Here is a 21,492-nt window from a genome sequence, read left to right as displayed (position 1 = left end):
GCAGCTGGTGAATTTAAAATTCAGTTGAAAATTCTGGAATTAAAAAGCTAATCTCGGTAAACCATTGACGAATGCTGTAAAAATCCACTTGGTTCATTAAAAGCTGCCATCCTTATCTGATCTGGCCAAATGTGACTCCAGAGCTCTAGCTATCTTATGTCTCTGAAATGGCTTAGCAAGCCACTCAGTTGTATCAAACCACGACAAGGTTTACAAATAAAAAAATGAAAACAGACAGGTCACCCAGCACTGACCCAAGCACCAGGAAATGACAGCAGCAAACGCAGCCCTGTTGACCCTGCAAAGAACTCTTAATGAATATTGGTAGAGGTGTCTCACAGACAAGTCAACAGCATGACATAGTCACACTCACAGAATATACCTCACATGCAATGTCTCAGACACCACCATCACCATCCCTGTCCTGTTGGTGGGACAGAACATACCCACAAGAGGTGGTGGCACAGTGATATACAGTCGGAACAGAGATGCCCTGGGTGTTCTCAACATCAACCCTGGACCCCCACATAAGCATCAGGTCAAACATGGGCAAGGAAACTTCCTGCTGATTGCCATCTATCACACCCCAGCCCACACCTCAGTCGATAAACACTACTTGTAAGGTGGTATGGGCACATAATATACTCCAGGTGGGAGACTTCAATGTCCACCACCAAGAATGGCTTGATAGCACCACTTCTAAGCAAGACCTAAAGAACATAGCTGCTAGATGAAATCTGCGACAGGTGGTGAGGGAACCAATAGGAGGGTAAAACATACTTTGACCTCATCCTTACCAATCTACCGGTCACAGGTGCATCATGACAATATTAGGAGTTACCACCGCTGAGTCTTTATGGACACCAGTCCTATCTTCACATTGAGAATATCCTCCAACATGTTGTATGGCGCTACCACTGTGCTAAATGGGGTAGATCTAGCAACTGAAAACTGGGCATACATGAGGAGTTGTGGGCAAGCAGCAGAAATGCAATCTCATGATCTGACATATCCCCCATTCTATCATTACCATCAAGCCAGGGAATCAAGCGTAGTTCACTGAAGAGTGTAGGAGGTCATGCCCGGAGCAAAACCAGACATTCCTAAAAGATGACAACCTGATGACTCTACAACACAGGATTACTCTCAGGTTGCAACATGCGACATACTGAGCTAAGTGATTCCACAAGCACCGGATGAGATCTAAGCTCTGCAGTCCTGCCACATCCAGCTCACAGAATACAAAATTGTCATGGTGCAGAATGAGGCCATTTGACCCATAGCATCTGCACCAGCTCTCCAAACGAGCATTATGGCTTGGTGCCATTCCCCTTTTGTTTCCTTGTATCCCTGCATGTTGTTTTTATTCAAGCTGTGAATGGCGATGGCAAATTAAACTAACTGGGGGAGGAGGCTCCACAAATATCCTCATTTCCAATGATGGAGAACCCCAGCACGTCAGTGCAATAAAGAAAAGGCTGAAGAATTTGCAACAATCTTCAGCTGTAAGTGTCAAGTGGATGATTCATTTCAGACCCCTCCTGATGACCCCACATCACAGATGCCAGTCTTCAACCAATTTGATTCACTCCACTTGATATCAAGATACAGCTGAAAGCACTGCATAGAACAAAGGCCATAGGCCCTGACAATATTCCGACAATAGTATTGAAGACTTGTGCTCCAGAATCAGCTGCGCCCTTTGCCGAGCTATTCCAGTATAGCAATAACACTGGCATCAAACCAGCAATGTGGAAAACTGCCCACATATATCCTGTGAACAGAAAGCAGGACAAATCCAACCCACCCAATCACTGCCCCATCAGTTTACTCTCAATCATGAGTAAGGTGATGCAAGTGGTCATCAACAGTGTTATCAAGCAGCACTTGCCCAGCAATAACCTGCTTATGATGCTTAGTTTGGTTCTGCTGGGGGTCACTCAGCTCTGACTTCATTACAGCCTTAGTTTAAACATGGACAAAAGCAATAACCTCAAGAGGAGAGGGGAGAGTGACTGCCCTTGACATCTCAGTAGTATTTGGCAGAGTGCGGCATCAAGGATGGTTACCATTGAACAGAAATTGAACTGGAGTATCTTTATACTTACTGGGCCTTCAAAAGCAGGTCAGAAGCTGGGAATTCTGTGGAGATTAATTCACCTCCCAATTCTCCAAAGCCTGTCCACCATACGAAAGGCACAAGTCAGGGGTGTGATGGAATACTGTCCACTTGCCATGTTCATTGCAGCTCACACAGCACTCGTGAAGCTGAACAACATCAAGAACAACGCAGGCCACTTGATTGGTACCTCATCCACCACCTTCAACATCCAATCCCTCTATCATCAACACACACTGGCCGCAGTGTGTACCATCTTGAAGATGACTGCAGCAAATCATCAAAACTCCTTCAACAGAACCTTCCAAACCCATGACCTCTACCAGCTAGAACGACAAGGGTAGTAAATGCTCCCCTCCAAGCTACACTGATTTGGAACTATATCACCATTCCTTCATTGTCACCGAGTCAAAAAATCCTGGAACTCCCCCTCACTGACAGCACTGTGGGTGTACCCATACAGAGTCATAGAGGTTTACAGCATGGAAACAGGCCCTTCAGCCCAACTTGTCCATGCCACCCTTGTTTTTTTAAAAACCCCTATGCTAGTCCCAATTGCCCGCATTTGGCCCATATCCCTCTATATCCATCTTACCCATGTAGGACATGGACTGCAGCAGCTTAAGACAGCTCACCACCACCATTGCAAGGGCAATTAGGGATGGGCAACAAAACTGCTGCCTCGCCAGCGATGACAATATTCTGTGATGGAATAAGAAAGTTAGGCCTCAGATTTTCATGGCCTGACTTACCTCCGCCTTCACCAGCAATGCCACTGACCAATAATCCCATCTCCTACACCACATCCACCATCTCATCTTTGGTGCTGATTTGGAATGCCTGTGGCGTTCAATACACAAGTGAAAAGAGCCCACCAAGAAACTCCATGGATGTCCAAGACTTCAAATATAATGACACCAGCTACCAAAGGACAAGATGCTGGAGTTTAAATGCTAGGAATGGAGAGGAAAGGGCGGAAAGCAGGAGAAGATAAAATACAAAAGTAAAACATGAGGAAGCATAGGAAGATAGATAAAGGTACTGAGAAATACAACGTGCCAAAGGTTAAGAGAAGACAGAAAAGGATAAAACACAAATGTTGACAAAAAAGGGTTGCATGATGCCAATTGTAATTTACGTGCAAAGTACACAAGATTACAGAATCTCCACCATTCCTTCACTTGATCATGCTTCAGCCATGAACTGATTGGTGTCTGGCCAGGGAAAACCAAGATCACAATAATGGGCATCAAGAACTAAAAGATTGGGAAGGCTTTAAAAAACAACAAAGAACTACTAAGAAAGCAATAAAGAAAGGAAAGATAGATTATGAAAGTAAACTAGCACAAAATATAAAAACTGATAGTAAAAGTTTTTACAAATATATAAAATGGAAAAGAGTGGCTAAAGTAAATGTTGGTCCCTTAGAAGATGAGAAGGGGGATTTAATAATAGGAAACGAGGAAATGGCCGAGGCCTTAAACAAGTTTTTTGTGTCGGTCTTCACAGTGGAGGACACAAATAGCATACCAATAATTGACAGTCATGGGACTGTAGGGTGTGAGGACCTTAAAACGATCACTATTACTAAAGAGGTAGTGCTGGGTAGGCTCATGGGACTAAAGGTAGACAAGTCCCCTGGTCCGGATGGAATGCATCCCAGGGTACCAAAAGAAACGGCAGAAGTAACAGCAAATGCATTAGTTGTAATTTATCAAAATTCACTGGACTCTGGAGAGGTGCCAGCTGATTGGAAAACAGCTAATGCAACGCCACTGTTTAAAAAAGGAGGTAGACAAAAGGCAGGTAACTACAGGCCGGTTAGCTTAACATCCGTAGTTGGGAAAATGCTGGAATCTATCATTAAGGAAGAAATAGCAGGAAACCTGGAAAAGAATGGTTCAATCAAGCAGACGCAGCATGGATTCATGAAGGGAAAGTCATATTTGACTAGTTTACTGGAATTCTTTGAGGATATAACGAGTGCGGTTGACAGAGGGGAACCGGTGGATGTGGTGTATTTAGATTTCCAGAAGACTATCGATAAGGTGCCTCACAAAAGGTTGCTGCACAAGATTAAGGTACACGGAGTCGGGGGTAAAGTGTTAGTGTGGATTGAGGATTGGCTATCTAACAGAAAGCAGAGAGTCGGAATAAATGGGTGCTTTTCCAGTTGGCAATCAGTGACTAGTGGCGTGCCGCAGGGATCGGTGCTGGGGCCTCAACTATTTACCATATACATAGACGATCTGGAGGAGGGGACCGAGTGTAGGGTAACAAAGTTTGCAGATGACACAAAGATGAGTGGGAAAGCAAATTGTGTGGAGGACACAGAGTCTGCAGAGAGATTTGGATAGGCTAAGTGAGTGGGCAAGGATCTGGCAGATGGAGTATAACGTTGGTAAGTGTGAGGTTATCCACTTTGGAAGGAATAATAGTAAAATGGACTATTATTTAAACGGTGAAAAATTACAACATGCTACTGTGCAGAGGGACCTGGGTGTCCTTGTGCATGAATCGCAAAAACTCAGTTTGCAGGTGCAGCAGGTAATCAAGAAAGCAAATGGAATGTTGGCCTCTATCGCGAAAGGGATGGAGTATAAAAGCAGGGAGGTCATGCTGCAACTGTACAGGGTACTGGTGAGGCCGCACCTAGAGTACTGTGTACAATTTTGGTCCCCTTATTTAAGAAAGGACATATTAGCTTTGGAGGGGGTACAGAGAAAGTTCACCAGGTTGATTCCGGAGATGAGGGGGTTAGCTTATGAGGAGAGATTGAGTAGACTGGGCCTGTACTCATTGGAATTTAGAAGGTTGAGGGGAGATCTTATAGAGACATATAAGATAATGAAGGGGCTAGACAGGATAGAAGCAGCGAGGTTATTTCCACTTACAATGGAAACAAGAACTAGGGGGCATAGCCTCAAAATACGGGAGAGTCAATTTAGAACAGAGTTGAGGAGGAACTTCTTTTCCCAGAGGGTAGTGAATCTTTGGAATTCTCTGCCCAATGAAGCAGTAGAGGCTACCTCGTTAAATGTGTTTAAGTCACAGATAGATAGATTTTTAACCATTAAGGGAATTAAGGGTTATGGGGAGCGGGTGGGTAAGTGGAACTGAACCCACTATCAGATCAGCCATGATCTTATTGAATGGCGGAGCAGGCTTGAGGGGCTAGATGGCCTACTCCTGCTCCTATCTCTTATGTTCTTATATGCTCATGCATTATATACATTGGTGTCTCAAAACAACATATCCTTAACCATCATTAATATTCCAAGCTGTTTTACAGAGAGACATAAATTAAGACCCAAAGATAAGCAGCTTAACCTGGACATTGTGCAAGATGCTGGTGATCACAAGAGAAATTTTGGAAAAATAATTTCAGCCAAGTTTCTTTCAACTTTTACCAATGTCATATGGTGTAAATTTCATTATATATTACAGTGTGCTGCACTGCACAATGCTCCCATCGTTAAGAAATTAGTTTGTATTTGAATCTCAATGAGTCAATCACAAGAGTTCTACTAGGTATAAGCAACCTATTAATATTCACCATATTTTATATAATTTACTTTTATTTTTCTAAGTCGTCCCAAAATATGCTGTCTATTTTTAATCCATATCTATTAATACATTACCTTTTTCTTTTAAGATTTTGTTGATCCAACAGCTGTTATTGACAGGGCTGTCAAACAATGTGCAAAGATGAAAATACCTAATTATAAATCAACTAAAATGGGGAACAATCTAAACCAACTACAGTGAACACAAGAGCCATCACAAAATAGTGTGTGTTTTTTTAGTAGATATTACCATAATGTGCTGTATCTCTTCCTGCCCTTAGAGAAAAGTATGCCCACCCATACATATACTATGCATCCAGGCACCATCTACACCTCAAACTTTTATAGCTCCACTCTTCAGCAGACACCATCATCAAAACGTGAAGGCAGGAGTGCAGTCGTTCCGACTTAATTTTTGAACTCATCATTGCCAAATTAAATTTCGATGAAGAATGGTTAAACAAGTTCCAACTCCAGCCTTGAAAACATAGCACAGCAGACCAATGGGTAGGAGTGGGTTCACAAAGAACAATACTGTTTGCAGAAGGAGACAATCAGATGCTCCTCAGGGGAGTATGTCATCAGGAACAGGCAGCAATTCCAGTTACGAAGCATGGATCAAAGTTATCTCTGGCTTCGCTAAGATCACAAAAGTCAGTGGTTCCACAAAATAACAGAACATATCCTCCCATTCTACAGAAATAATGCCTTGGGCAAACCACTAGCAGTTTAATAAAAAGGGTAGACAGATAAACATTTTAAAAATGAATTACAAACCATGATGGATGACCGGAGAATATACAAAATTATTGTTGATTCAGGGTGATAATATAGTTCAACCAGTCAAACCAAATTCCTCCGCTGGCATCACTTCAATAATGTTTCTCTTTCAAGTTCCACACAATACTCCAGTCAAAAAGAGAACTATGCAGCTACTATGATTCCAAAATTCCAAAAGTCAGGCCATATGGAAGAACTAAATAGTGCTTCTCTGGGAGAAATTGGAAAGCAGGTGATACGCATCTCTTCCCAGGCTGAACCAGTGACTTTTCTTTGAAAAATGATTCACAACTTAAACATGTATAGCTAATTCATACCGAACAGCAAAATTCCATGTTTGATTTTCAATCTCTGTGAAATTAGTGGGTCTTCACAATAGGGGCCTGGAAGTGGATGGGGGACGGAAAAAGAAACAGGTACTTAAACATTTTTCAGGGTCACTTCTCAACAGGTTGCGATGATCTGGAATGCACTATTTGAAACGGTGAATGAAGCAGTTTTAATAGTGACTTCCAGAAGTGAACTAGATAAATATTTGAAAGGAAAGAAAACTCCAGGGCTAACAGGAAACGGATCACGAACCCACGGCATCTCCACATCATAACAGGAAAGAGCAGGGGAACATGAGTAACTGAATAACTCTTTTGCAGAGCCAGTAAAGGCATGGTGGGTCAAATGGCCTTCTTCTAAAATGCATCATCTTCCGGTCAATAGCTCTCCTGCTACAAAGAACTATGAGAACGCAGGATCAGATTTGGCTATGATGCTCACTGTAGTCAAATGATTTTCCAACATTCACCATCAAGTCCCAGATATGTATTGTAGCTACTTTGACAAAATACCAGAGGGTAATCAGCGGCCATGAAACTGGAACCCAAAAATCAAGGTGGGGGGGTGGGGTGGGTAAACCGGTAGGCAGTAGAAAAACAAAAGTGGTTCAGCATGGTTCTAAAGAGTCAGAAGTAGAAAAAGATAACACTTCACCAGCATGCTGAGTTCCGTTAGCAGAACTATGAATAGACCTAAAAACAAGAAAACACCAAGACTTTACCGAATAAGGTGCTTCCAAGTCAAAACTGATTGGTGGCCAAAGGAAATTATATTTATTTTTGGATTTTTTGGGGATGTGGGACAGGATGGGATGGGATGAGAAGACAGGTATTTTCACTTTGTACGTGGATATTTAGAATGAAGAGATGAAAAGTTAAGGCTGAATTTAACTGGCACTCAATATTACATTTTTCATCTCGAGTCTTACTCAAGACAGACCTTAATCTAGGCAGACAATCCAATGCAGCACTCAGGCAATGTGTATGGTTGGAGATAATAAATTGTAGTCTTATCTATCTGTTCCAAGGGCTTATATTGATATTAAAGATTCCAAGTGCATTATCTAAAGAGTAGGAAGCTTTCCTAATGCCCTGATCAGTAATCCTCCTTGAATCACCACAAATAAATGATCAAATATCTCAATGCTGTTTACATGATTGTGTGTGCAAAATTAATAGTGTTTGCCATCAAATGAGCAACAAAATAATTAAATGCATAAGAGGCACTTCTTGGATTTGATTGAGAAATGTAAATGCACTATATTTTTTCTCACCTTTTCATCATAGAAACAGCTTGCATCAACAACATGCAAAGTTCCTTCTTGCAGGTTATTATAGCTGTGCACTTCTGTGTTGAATGTTGTGTTCAAAAAGGTCAGTATTTACATTTACGGTAAAATGCCAGTTCAAAATAACTTGGCAACAATTGAAAAAGGCTTCATTCACTCACCAAAATGCAGTCCACTTTTGATTGTACAGTTTTGCTGTGGAGAGAAAGAAAATTCATCAGAAACACATACTGCAATTACAGCTAACCTTGCTTGGCAAATGATCAAAATAAGTTGCAATGTTGAATTAGTGACCTTTACAGAAAAATATAAATTTACAGTACAAATTTACATCCTCGCTCCTCTGAAGAGCTGAAACATTTTGACTAATGTGGTGCCAGTTTTTGTAGTATCAGTTCATGATACTGCTCTTGGGAGGAACGTTACCAGAATGGTTTCATGATGAGCGTGCATTTGAAGATAATGCTTTAGAGATCTGAGGTTTTATCAGTTTTGTGTTCAATTTTTAAATACAATGTACAATTGTGTTGAAGTTTTAAGCAGTTTGTCTGTTATAAAAAGCATATGTAAAATTCTAGTCTGATATCCAAGTACATCTTTTTGAAATACTGCTCTGGAAAGAGGTCAATAACATTTTTATGATTAAATTAATTCTATACTTTTTAATGCAAGTTAGCAGAAATTAGAGGTGGAAAATATATTTATTCTTGTGGTCAGGCTTAAAAATTTGAGCTACTCAGATCTCACCATTCCCAAAATAAATTCTGTACTCCACAATGTGCCATCATGCAATATTATTAAAACGAGAATAGCAGTCAACATTACAGAGGCAGAGAGAGATCAAATGTTGTTCACAAAGGCAAATAACAGAGGCGGGAAGTTATTCAGCCCACAGCCAATGCAATTATATCTCAGATCTTACTCCAGAACTTCTGAGAGGAAAGTGAGTTATAGCTTTGCAAATATGCTTCCAACTCTCCTTATGAGTACTTTCAACCCACATTACAATTTGGCTGAGATTACATTGGTCAAAGTCATATTAATAATTTTCTTATAAACAGCTGACAGGTGCTCACGCAAAGTCAAAGTAGTAGAACATTATGAATCATAGAAAGTACGTTACTATATATTTTATGCTCTGTGGCATTGCTCACAAAAGAAAAAGTAAATAGTCATGTTCTCAGGGATGAAATTCCAGCTCTTCAATCTCACCTTAACACCTCTTCTCCAACAAAAACACACAAGGTCACAATATAACTAGTTCCCAATCTTTGGACATGCAATAAATTTATACTGCAACGGTGCATTACTCAGTATTGGCTGGGTACTTTGGACTACAGCCTGGCTTGCACCCCAATCAGTGATCTGGATGAGCCAATAAATTTCTCTAACCAAATCCTGGTAAAACTTAAGACCATCCTCTGAAATCCCTCCACAAGTCCATCAATGTCCTTGGCTGCCATAACACAGAGAAAGTTTCACAGACCTTCAAAATCATTCAGAATCTAAACCCTCTGCAATGTCATTTGTAAAAAGTGAGGCACAGCTAAAGCAAAGTTTATTTATTAGTCACAAGTAAGGCTGACATTAACACATCAATGAAGTTACTGTGAAAATCCCCTAGTCACCACACTCCGGCACCTGTTCAGGTCAATGCATCTAACCAACACGTCTTTCAGACTGAGGGGGGAAACTGGAGCACCCGGAGGAAACCCACGCAGACACGGGGAGAATGTGCAAACTCCACACAGACAGTGACCCAAGCCGGGAACCGAACCCAGGTCCCTGGCATTGTGAGGCATTAGTACTAACCACTGTGCCGTCCCTATATCTCCATCCTAAATACACCTAATCTAGCAATAGACACAAACATCACAATAAGCCCCAAAATTAACTACCTCAGTGCATCAGTAAATAAACGCTACAGATCCATTGGATAAGAATGTTTCTGGCTCAATTTTCAAGTTAACTTATCTTAGTTGGAAAGCAATGAAAACATTGATCGAGAAGGGACAAAAAATCCACTTCATTGCTTTCCAGTAACTCCCATGGGGAAAAAGTGCATGCATAAATTGATAATACTTTGTTCTGGATTCAGGACAAAATTTGAGGAAATCACAGAAATGTAGGTGGTGGTAAGTTATCTCATCAGGTCTGTACTGGCTCTCCAAATGAGCATTATGACTTGGTGCCATTTTCCTGCCTTTTCCCTGTTACCCTGCATATTGGTTTCATGTACAGTTAAGACATTAATTAGATTGCCATTCAACTTTCTAAACTTGAGAGTACAAAAATAAGTTAATATAACTGGGCTCAATTTACCCCTTCAAGTCTCAGTAGCAATCTATGAAATCTGTACTATATCTTCAAGGGCAACATGCATTTCCTGACATTTGGTGTACAAAAACAGTAAGCTATACAACAGGTGGTGTTTGCAAGGGTTCCATACAACTGAAACATCATTTTCTCACTTTTGTATTCTAACCCCCAAGATAAAGGCTAAATTCCATCAAACATTATTACTTTTTGTACCTGTGCACTAGTTTTTAGTGACTTGTGTATCCTTGTCTTGCATTATTAATATTTGTGTCTCATATCCAAATGGATAACCTCAACATTTCCCATATTGAATTCCATCTGCCATAGATTGGCCCACTTAGTCTATATCAGTTTTTAAACTTCCTGCTTCCAACCAAGCAACCTATTATAAAACCTAATTAGTGTCATCTGCAAATCTGAATGTACAACTGCCTATTTCTTCATCCAAATAATTTACATGATGTAAATCTGATACCTCTGTACAACCAAGAAACAGCACTTACCACATCCTACCTATAACTGACCAATGAGTAGTCTGCTGACACTCAATAGCAAAATTCACAATTGAAGAATGGCCATTTGGAACAGGACTTATCATTTTTAGTGGGACTATAACCCAATGATAATCATTGTGTCAGAAAGAAGGGATGAGCAAAGAAAATGGACTGGGGAGATACTGTTCCCTGGAACAGCTGCAAAACTTGTACAGGGCATTTTACTATTACAGCTTAGTGCCTGGATACCAAGTATTTTTACATATTGGAACAGGAGGTCTGTTCTTGTAAATATCCCTTGACATAGCATGAAAAAGTTGGAAGTCAAGGTCCAAATTGATTAACAGTGGCAATGTTACAATTAGAGAAGGTTATCATAAGGGTGTTAAGATAAGGAGTCAGACATGGTAAAAACACGTTACACTGAAACACTACAGGTGGTGATATCAAATTGTCTGGTTTTCATCGCTGGCTAATGTTTATAATGAAAGCAGGTGATTATAAGAAGATGCACGTATCAGTCTGACAGGACATGAGAATTATCACAATTTCAAGACAAATGAACAGTGACAAAATATCAAGGGAATTAGGGATGGCCAATAAACACTGGCATCACCAGTGAAATACCCATCTCATGAGCGATTTCTTTAAATTAAAGGTAAATTTTCACGTACTAGTGAGACCTAGTCCTCAGCTGCTTCACTGGAGCACTGACAGACCAGCAGGCTATGGGTGATAGCATTTCTAGTTGACTCCCTTATTTCCCCCCCACACACCCCCACAACTTGTTTTTCTCCTTACCTATATGGAGTAGCTAACTGATCAGCAAATTAACGTTCTGCATCATCAGACAATGTTCAATGTTTTTTGGCGGAAAAATCTCTAATTCAAGTTGACCTTTCTAACTTACAAAAAACTCTTTTGTAATTATACTTACAAATCATATGCGTAGCTTCCGGGCTACAAACTGTTGTCAAAGTTTAACCCTAACCCTGCATCAGAGTATAAACATTTTATAGAACAATTTACAAACCAATATGAACTACTTGATCTGAATGGGGCCATTTATCAGGTTCCAATGGCATGGAACTCCTGACACAAGGGTACTTTGGGTGCACCATCATGCAAGTAGTTCATGGGTTCAATTCACCTGCGGACACTATCCCCTTCTCAGCACAAGTAGCGATGGACAATAAATATAGCCTCTCCAGGGTCACTATCACTCCACAAACAAACTAAACAGAAACAGAGTCAATGATGAGGAATTGTCAGTTCAAAACTGACCAGAGAGCAAGAAAGAAATTCTTCACTCAAAGGATTGTTGCAATACAAAATGGTTTGCCACAGGAAATGACTGGTGAAAACTATTACATCTTGAGGGAAGCCGGCAGAGACACAGTAAGGCTCAATGGCCTACTGTGCTGAAAGCTTCGACAACTTTTGCTTTAACATCACTAAGTCAATGGGGCCCGTAATGTCTTTGAGCATTGCAACAATTGTCGCTTCCCGCATGATCGCACTGGTGCCATTTTGAAGTGGTCTCCCCCACAATCTCCAGGTTACTAACCAAAAGTTTGGCCTGAGGTAGGTTCAAAGGAGTGGCTTAAAGGAGAAAAGTGAGGTAGAAGGAAGTAGCCGTTTAGGGAGGGAATTCCAGAGGTCAGCTCTTTGACAGCTGAAGGAATGGCTGTCAATAATGAAGCAATTAAAATCAGTGATGTTCAAGGGTCTAAATTTGGAGGAGCACAAATATCTGAGGGTTTGGGTTGGCAGAGATTAGAGAGAGAGGAAAGGGCAAGGCCATGGAGAGATTTGAAAACAAAGATAAGGAATATAAGCCAATGCGCTGCTTAACTTTGAGCCAATATAGGTCAACACAGATTGAAGCATTGAGTTAACAGGACTGAGTGCGTGTCAGGACACATTGAGCAGCTAAGTTTTGGACAATGTCAATTTTCCACAAAGTAGAAAGTGGGAGGCTGATCAGGAGCCCAGTGGAATGGTCACGTTTACAGGTAATAACGGTAACATAAATGAGCCAAAGCAGGGGGCAGATTGGGGCAATGTTGGGGAGGTGGAAATAGACAGAGTTGATAATGCCACAGCTATGTGGTTAAAATTCAGCTCAAGATCAAATATGGCACCAAGATTGAGAACAATCTAGCTCAGCATCAGACAGTTGCCTGGGGGAGGGATTGAGTTGAAGACTGGGAAATAGAATTTGTTATGAAGACTGAAAACATTGGCTTTGGCTCTCCCAACGTTTAGTTGGAGAAAATTTCTGCTCACCCAGTACTCGCGATCCGATCAGCAAAACTAACTCTGCGTTTTCAGATGTTGTTGCTGCTGAGAGACAGCATACAGATGAGAAATAGGAGAGGACCAAGGATACATCATTGGGGGCCACTACAGGTAAAGGTGTGGGACTGTGAAAGAAGCCATTGCAGGTAAGTTTCTGGTTACGAATGGACAGATAAGAATGGAACCAGGGAGTATAATCCACTTAGCTGGAAAACATTGGAGAGAGCTGGAGGAGGATGGTGTGATCAACTGCGTCAAAGACTACAGAAAGGGCAGGAAGGACATGGAGAGACAGTTTACCCTTGTCACATCAATAACAATTTTAAAATCAAGACATTGCTTGACCAAGAGGCAATGTAGGTCAGCAAGCCCTGGGGCATCACCTGACAGACCTGGTGCGAATTAAGACAAAGACAGCAGAGTTTAGGGTGACCTCAAGTTAAGGAAGTTCAAATGTGGGCGGTCACTAGGATTACATTGGAATAGTCAAGACAAGAGGTAATGAAGGTACAAATGAGCATTTCAGCAGCAGACAAGAGACAGGACAAAGTTGGATGATGGTAAAGAGGTGAAAGTAAGTGGTCATAGTGAGAGCACAAATATGGGGATGAAAGCTCACCTTGGGATCAAATATGACACCAAAATTGTGAACAGAATGGTTTAGTCATAAAAATTCATCACGGAGAGGGATAGAGTCAGCAGCTTGGTGAACTTGGAACAGGCACTGAAAACAATGGCTTAGTCATCCCAATATTTAATTGGAGGAAATTTCTGCTCATCCAGTCATACAAGATGCCATTTGTGCCTTTGGTACCATGGCTGCGGCAGAAAACCAACTGGAGGGATTCAATCATGGAGTTCCAGGAATGACAGGTACAAATTTGAGAGATGATTTCAGGTTCAAGGCTTTTGAAGAGGAAAGGCAGGCTGGAGATGGGCAACAGTTTGCAAGGAAGGAAGGGCCAAGGGCTGGGTTTTGAGAATGTAGTAATGACAGCAGATTTGTAGAAAGGTGGAGAGGGGGTAAGACAGAGAGAGAGAGAGAGAGAGAGTATGAAACTGAGATTCAGAATAGGTGGTTGGATGGGCAGCATTTTAGTGAGAATGGAGTCAAGGGAGAAGATAGTGGGTCTATTAGACAAGACAGCTCTGAGAAAGCATCAACCAGAAAGGAAGAAAGACTTGCAATTATATTGTGCTTTTCATGACCAGAAGACATTCCAAAGTGTTTTACAGCCAATAAAGTATTTTTGAGGTGTAGTCACTGTTGTAATGTCAGAAATGCAGCAGCCAAACTGCACATAGCAAACTTCCACAAGCAGCCATGCAATAATGAACAGATTTTTTCTTTTACAATAGATAGCCCCCCTGCTTGTGGAACATAAAGATAATTCTGGCTTCTTTTCTGTACTGCAGACACTTAAATCCATGTGATCTTTTACAGCCACCTGAGCAGGCAGTCAGGGCCTCACGTTTAACATCCCATGCAAAAGCTCCCTCAGTGCTACACTGGAGTATCATCTGTCTTGACTTGTGCTCATGTCCTGGAATGGAACTTGAACCCATTCTGCAATGAGTGTACGACCAATTGACACTGACTGACAATTTATGGGAGAGAAACTACAGAAAGATGCAAGTTCAAAGACTGGATAGGGAGGGAGGGACTCTTAGAGGAAGTTCGAACCAGCTGGCAAAGAAAAGCGAGGGAAGCAGCTGAACAGATAATTTCAATCTTCATTACAAAACAGTCCATGAGCTCCTCATACCTGTTGAGCTAAGGGCGGAGGAGGCAGAAGAAATAGATTTAAGTGTCTGCAGTACAGAAAAGAAGCCAGAATTATCTTTATGTTCCACAACGAACGCAGAATATGAAGCAGTTCACCAGATGGCAGCAGGGCCTGACAGAGCTGAACTCAAGAGGGGAGGTGACAGCAACTGCCCTTGACATCGAGTCAGCATTTGACCAGTTGTGGCATCAGTGGCCCTAACAAAACTGAAGTCAATGGGAATCAGGGAGAAAACTCTCCATTGGTTAGTGTCATACCTGGCGCAAAGGAAGATGGTTGCGATTATTGGAGGGCAATCATTTCAGCTCCAGCACATCAGTGCAGGAATTCCTCAGCATAGTGTCCTAGCTAGGCCCAACCAATTTCAGTTGCTGCATCAATGATCTCCCCTTTACCACAAGGTCAGAAGTGGGGATGTTCAATGATTATACACCGTATTCAATACCATTTGCAATTCCTCAGATACTGAAGCAGTCCAAGTCCATATTCAGCAAATCCTGGACAACATTCAGGTTTGGGATGCTAAGTGGCGTATAGCATCTACCCAACCCAAGTGTCAGGCAATGACCAACATCTCCAACAAGAAAGAATCTAACCATCTCCCTTGACATTCATTAGCATTACTATTCATGAATCCCCACCATCAACATTCTAGATCAACTATACAAATGCTGATGCTACAAGGAGGTCAGAGACTGGAAATTTTGTGGCAAGTAACTCACTCCAGGCTCCCCAAAGCCTGCCCAGCATCAACAAGTTACAAGTCAGGAGTGTGATGAAATACTCTCCACTTACCTGGATGGTAAAAACACTCAAGAAGCTTGACACTATCCAGGACAAAGTAGCTCATTTGATTGGCATTCATCCACCATCTTCAATATTCACTCCTTCCTCCACAAATGCACATCGCAGGAGGATGCATCATCTTAGGCAAGATGCAGTGCAATAATGCATCAAGGTCCCTCTATAGCACCTTCCAAACTTGCAATCTCTAGAATCTAGAAGGACAAGGGCAGCAAACACATGGAACACCACCACCTGAAAGCTACCCTCCAAGCCACACACCATCTGGACATAGAATTGCATCATTGTTTCTTCACTACTGCCGAGTCAAACTTCCTCCTCAACAGCATCATCAATATATCAACACCAGATGGACTGCCAAATTTCATGAAGTTAGCTCGCCACTACCTTCTCAAGAGCAATTAGGGAATGAGCAACAAATGCTGGCCTTGCCACCATATTCATTCAAGTCTGTGTCTCATGGAGTTAAAGGAGCAGAGATGAGGGCCATACCAGGGAAAGGACCAGGATGGAGAGAGATTGATGGCTGTAAAGCAGAGTAGGACAAAAGGAGGGGAGGGGGAGGCTGAAGCTGATAATCAAGATGGCTTACTGACAACAAAATTCTTCACTTCCACATCACATCAGTCAGTATAGATTTGAACCATACTCCAGTCGCACATAATATTCAATCTAATCAATGCACCAAATGAGAAATGTAGCCCGAATATGCAAATGTCTACTGCAGGATGATAACTCTTATTGTGCAAGATACCAAACAGCTACACAAATGAGAATTGCACTGTTTTAATAATGGAATAAAGGCCTTCAAAGAACACACCGGTTTTCATTTATACAGTGCCTTTTACATCCTCAAGATATTCAACAGATCATTACAACTAATAGATTGCATCTGCAGTTCTGCAAGTGTTGCTATTTAGGCAAGCATGGCATTTAACTCATGGGTGATAAGATTCCACAAAAAAAACCTGTAAATGAATGGACTACTGAAGAGGGCATGTAGAGACTGAGTAGAGTGCATACACCGCTGTAGTGTTAACTCAGCATTGCTACAAATACATAACCCTTTCTCAAAGGCTTTTTTCCCTGCCTTGTTGATATTCCATAACTACAAAGCTGAAAAAAGAAATCTTTTAATTTCTAGCTTCCATCGCACTAGAGGCTTCAAGTCAAAACCATATCCAATAGCCTGCTCTGAAAACTTTGCTCACATTTTGACAGCTGTGACAAATTCCACTACAGCAACTAAGACAATCCACAACATTCTAAATCAAACCAATCGAAATAAAACTACCCACAACATTCTTTTTTAAAAAAAGTCAATTTGCCTTATGTCCCAATGTTAATGGATCCTTTAAAATATTCCAAGATCCAGATCTGCATTTTCACCAAAAACTAATCATTTCTTCCTTGGACCCTATCTGCGTACCAAGTTTCATTGAAATCCATCCATTAGCTTTTGGGATACATTGTTTACAGACAAACAGGCTAACAGGGTCGAAAACATTATACCTCTTCCCACCCTTGGTGACAAAAGTAATGATCAAATAAGTTGTTCTGGTATGTTGTTCAGAAAGCCATGAGAATTGGCAACTCCTCTTTGAATAGTGCTGCAGAATCTTCCACGTCTAGCCAAGGACAGTGCCTTGCTTCTAATGAGCCTCCAATAATGTAGCACTCCATTTGTCTTGCATCATGTTCCAGTCTGGAATGAGATTTCAACCTACAGTCTTTGAACGTAGAGATGACAGTGCTGTCAACTGAGCCAAGCGCACACTGCCCAAAACAAAATTAGCCTTGGCTCAGTGGCAGCGCTCACCTCTGAATCAGATGGTTTGGGTTCAAGCCCCATTCCAGACACTTGAATCCAATATATTTGGTGAATATATGATCTGCAACATCAGAGGTGATTTTTTTGGGCAATACATTAAAGCAATGTTCTCTAGGCGGACTAAAGGGCCTGTAAGATTATTCAAATGGCAGGAAAGTTTTTCCAGTTCTCTGTCAAACATTTAGCTCTCAACCAATGCCTAAACCAGATGATCAGGTATTTATTTCAGTGGTGTTTGTGGGAGCTTATTGTGTGCAATCGGCTGCAGATCATCTGAGACATACCAACGTCATTTTTATTTTAAACATAATTTGCAAATTGCAAAGACCAAAACCACAACACTGCTTCCTTTAGTCCCAACTTGAGAAACATTCTTCTTGGTGTAGAGAATGATAATGTAATGGAAAATGAAGTTAATTGCAATATAAAATTACAAGAAACAGGTAATTCCAGACTAGGGTACTTGATCAAGCCAAATGGGGTAGAAGGAGGATAGATCATACTGTGCATCCATAAGACAAAGCCATCAACAGAATTATATTCCACCACAAATCGGTAAACTCTTGGCCCAACATTTCCCTCACTCTGACATTATCAAGCCAGCAGATAAACCTGATTCCATAAGTGTCTAGAAGAGCATGCCAGGAGCAACATCAGGCGCATGTAAAAATGAGGAACAACCCTGGTGCAGCTACAACACATGGCTACATACATGCTAAACAGCAGTGTGCAGCAGACAGATCTAAATAATTGCTCAACCAACTGACCAAAGCTCTGTAGTCCTTTCTCATTCTTTCCTGAATGGTGGTAGGCAGTTAAACAACAAGCAGAGCAGGTTCTGTGAACATCCACAGTCTTAATAATGGTGGAGCCCAGTACCAAATACAAAAGAGAAGACTGAAGTATTGCAACCATCTTCAGCTGAAACTGCAGATACGATCTACCATCTGAGAAAACAGTGTTCAGCCAATGCAATTCACTCCATGTGATGACAAGAAAGGCTTGAACACAATGGATACAGCAACAGCTGAAACATACCAGCTATAGTGTGTATGCTATAGCTGGTATAGCATATACCAGCTATAACATACATATATGTATGATTTCTGCTGCATAACTAGCCATGCTTCCAGTTAAACTGTTCCAGTACAGGTACAACATTAGCAAGGCACAATATGAATTTCTCAAAGTCGGCACAGACACAATGGGCCAAATGGCCTCCTTCTGTGCTGTAACAATTGTAAAATAGAACAAACCATATCTTGTCAATTACCATCCCATCAATCTACTTTCAATCAGTAAAGTAAGATGTTGCAACAGTGCTTTATGGTAACACTTACCAGTAACCTGCTCAACATTGCTCAGTTTGGGTTTTGCCAGCCCATGCAATGCCAGACCTCATAACAGCCTTGGTCCAAATATAAAAGAGACTGAATAACAGAGGTGAGATGAGAGCGACTGCCCTTGACATCAAAGCAGCATTTAACCAAGCCATCATCAACGAGCTCTGTTAAAATTATAACCAATGGGAATCAGGAGGGAAGCTCCCTCATGGCTGCAATCACAGCACAAAGGAAAATGATTGGAAAGCCTTACATTCAGTTGTTTATCAATGGTCATCCCTCTATCATAAGGTCAGAAGTGGGGGATGTTTGCAGATGATTACAGGGCATTCAGCGCCTTCATGATTCCTCAAATAATGAAGCAGTCTGTGTCCGCATGCATAACCATTCAACTTTAGACTGATAACATTTGTGTCATACCAGTGCCAAGCAATGACCAGCACCGAGAAAATAGTTTTTAAAACCATTTCATTTGATGTTCAACAGCAAATGACATTGCTGAATCCTCCACCATCAGCATCCTGGAGATCACAACCAACCAGAAATTTAACTGGACCAGGCATACAAATGCTGTGCCTACAACAGCAGGTCAGAGGTTGTGTACTTTGCAGTGAGTAACTCATCTCCTGGTTCCCTCAAACCATGCCACCATCTGCAAGGCACAAGCCCAGTATAAGTGGATATTCTCCATTTGTCTAGATGAGTGTAGTTGCCAAAAACACAAAAGAAGCTTGATACCATCCAGGTCAAAGCAGCTCACTTTGTTGCCACCTCACCCTCCACTTTTCAACTTTCAGTTCCTTCACCTTTGGCATACCGTAGTAGCAGTACGTACCATCTACAAGATGCACTCCAACAACTAGCCAAGGCTTCTTTGATAACATCTCCCCAATCTATGGCCTCTACCATCTAGAGGGACAAGAGCTTGAGATGAATGGGAATATTAATCACCTTCTCAAATGCAATTAGGGGTGAGGAATAAATGCTGGCCTTGCTAGCTAATCTCATAAATTAACTTTAAAAAATTCCCTCAAAGTCACACAATATCCAGACTTGGAAATATATCGGCATATCTGTCACGGGTTAAAAGCCTGGATATTCCAATCAAACACCACTGTGGGAGAAGTATCTTCATCACATAGACAACAGCTGTTCAAGAAGGCTGCTCACTGCTCATGTTCTCAAAGGCTGACTTTGTCCTCTGTCCTCCCTCCTGTTTGGGTAACAGTAATCAAATTTATATTCAATTAATTTTAATCTCAGTAAGAGTAATGTTTTAAATTTCAGTTCACTGAAACATTCCCACAGAATGATTCTATATAGATAAGAGTAAGACCAACTGCAATTTTCTCCCAATATCATCTTGACTTGCTCATCAATGCAAAGGCTCTACCTAAAGTAGGAAAACGTGAACAGTATAACCTGGATTGGGGCCGTCCCCCCACAAATGAGCTTCATAAACAGTGTTCTTCAATTGTAAAATGTTTGTGCACATACACATTCACAGCAAGACATGAAACCTCAAATTCTTTGTGAATACAAACTAAGACTGCTCAGCCTTCATCATATGTCTGGATCAGTGAAAGTATCAAAGAGCCAGTCTGTGCACAGTATTGCAAAGTACGCTGACCAGCACTCCTCTTGCTCAAGGACAAGCCAAAACCACCTATTGAAGGGCAACAAAATACATGGATATCCAGAACAACAAGGTCCTCACCCAACAGAAGGTTACTAATATTGGTGCAAAAATACTTCATCCAAGAACTGGATTAAGGCTATAAAATGGTTTAATGTCATTGCCTTCAGCTCGCGAGTTGAATATGGCTATTACATTTTTCTTAGGTAACACAGTCCTCAGACTGATTATTATTTCTTCAACATGGTTTTTTAAAAATCTGACTGTGTTTCAAATGCAAGCTAGACTCCAAGTGTTCAGTTTAGTTTGAATGTTTAGCTGATAGCATTATTTTGCAACCCTCTTCTGATTAATTTGTGCCTTCCAGCCCTCTTGCAGACTCAAATTCTGAAACAGGGTAGATACATATGGGATGCCAAAGAAAGGATGCAAAATACTTAAATCCAGAAAGCGCATCTTAAGCAACTGTTACAAATTAGAAGTAGGATGGAATCAAGCTTTAGTCAAAGTCGTGGTACTAAATTGACTCATCTCAATAAGCAACACGATCTAAAAATTGAGCATCAACACTAAGCAACGGAAACATAGAAATGAAGAAACTGCAAAAAAAAACACTTAACGTGACAAGGTTATCAATTAGGAGCGAATGAGTAAACATTTTAATTCTTTGTTTTCTCATGTGAAACAAGAGTGACAGCTGATTGGAGATGATAATGGCATCTACAGTATTGACTTGCAGCCAGCAGCAACTTGTTTACGCCACCACGCTGCAAATCAGACTCTTGGGTCCAGGAAACAGTTTTGCAGATGCACGCTTACACATAGACAGAACTCCGTTCTTGGTCAGTAAACTTTACAGGCATTAACACTGCTGCAGAGACTGCCCTGTTCTCA

The 21,492-nt window shown here is 41.2% G+C and overlaps 1 protein-coding gene across 2 annotated transcripts in view; it reads right to left on the bottom strand.

Moving 5' to 3' along the window:
• The window catches only part of LOC144511278 (DNA-binding protein RFX7-like), a 77,343-nt gene that overhangs the window by 41,088 nt on the left and 14,763 nt on the right, over positions 1-21,492 (bottom strand). For both annotated transcript variants that reach the window (XM_078241446.1, XM_078241445.1), the window contains exon 2: positions 8,245-8,278. In XM_078241446.1, coding sequence (XP_078097572.1) covers positions 8,245-8,278 — 34 coding nt within the window. The remainder of the gene's footprint in view (positions 1-8,244; positions 8,279-21,492) is intronic.

The sequence above is a fragment of the Mustelus asterias genome, chromosome 24 (assembly GCF_964213995.1).
Source record: "Mustelus asterias chromosome 24, sMusAst1.hap1.1, whole genome shotgun sequence".
NCBI classification, from domain to species: domain Eukaryota; kingdom Metazoa; phylum Chordata; class Chondrichthyes; order Carcharhiniformes; family Triakidae; genus Mustelus; species Mustelus asterias.
The sequence above is the reverse complement of the archived record's forward strand: the minus strand, read 5'-3'. Positions and strand labels throughout refer to the sequence as shown.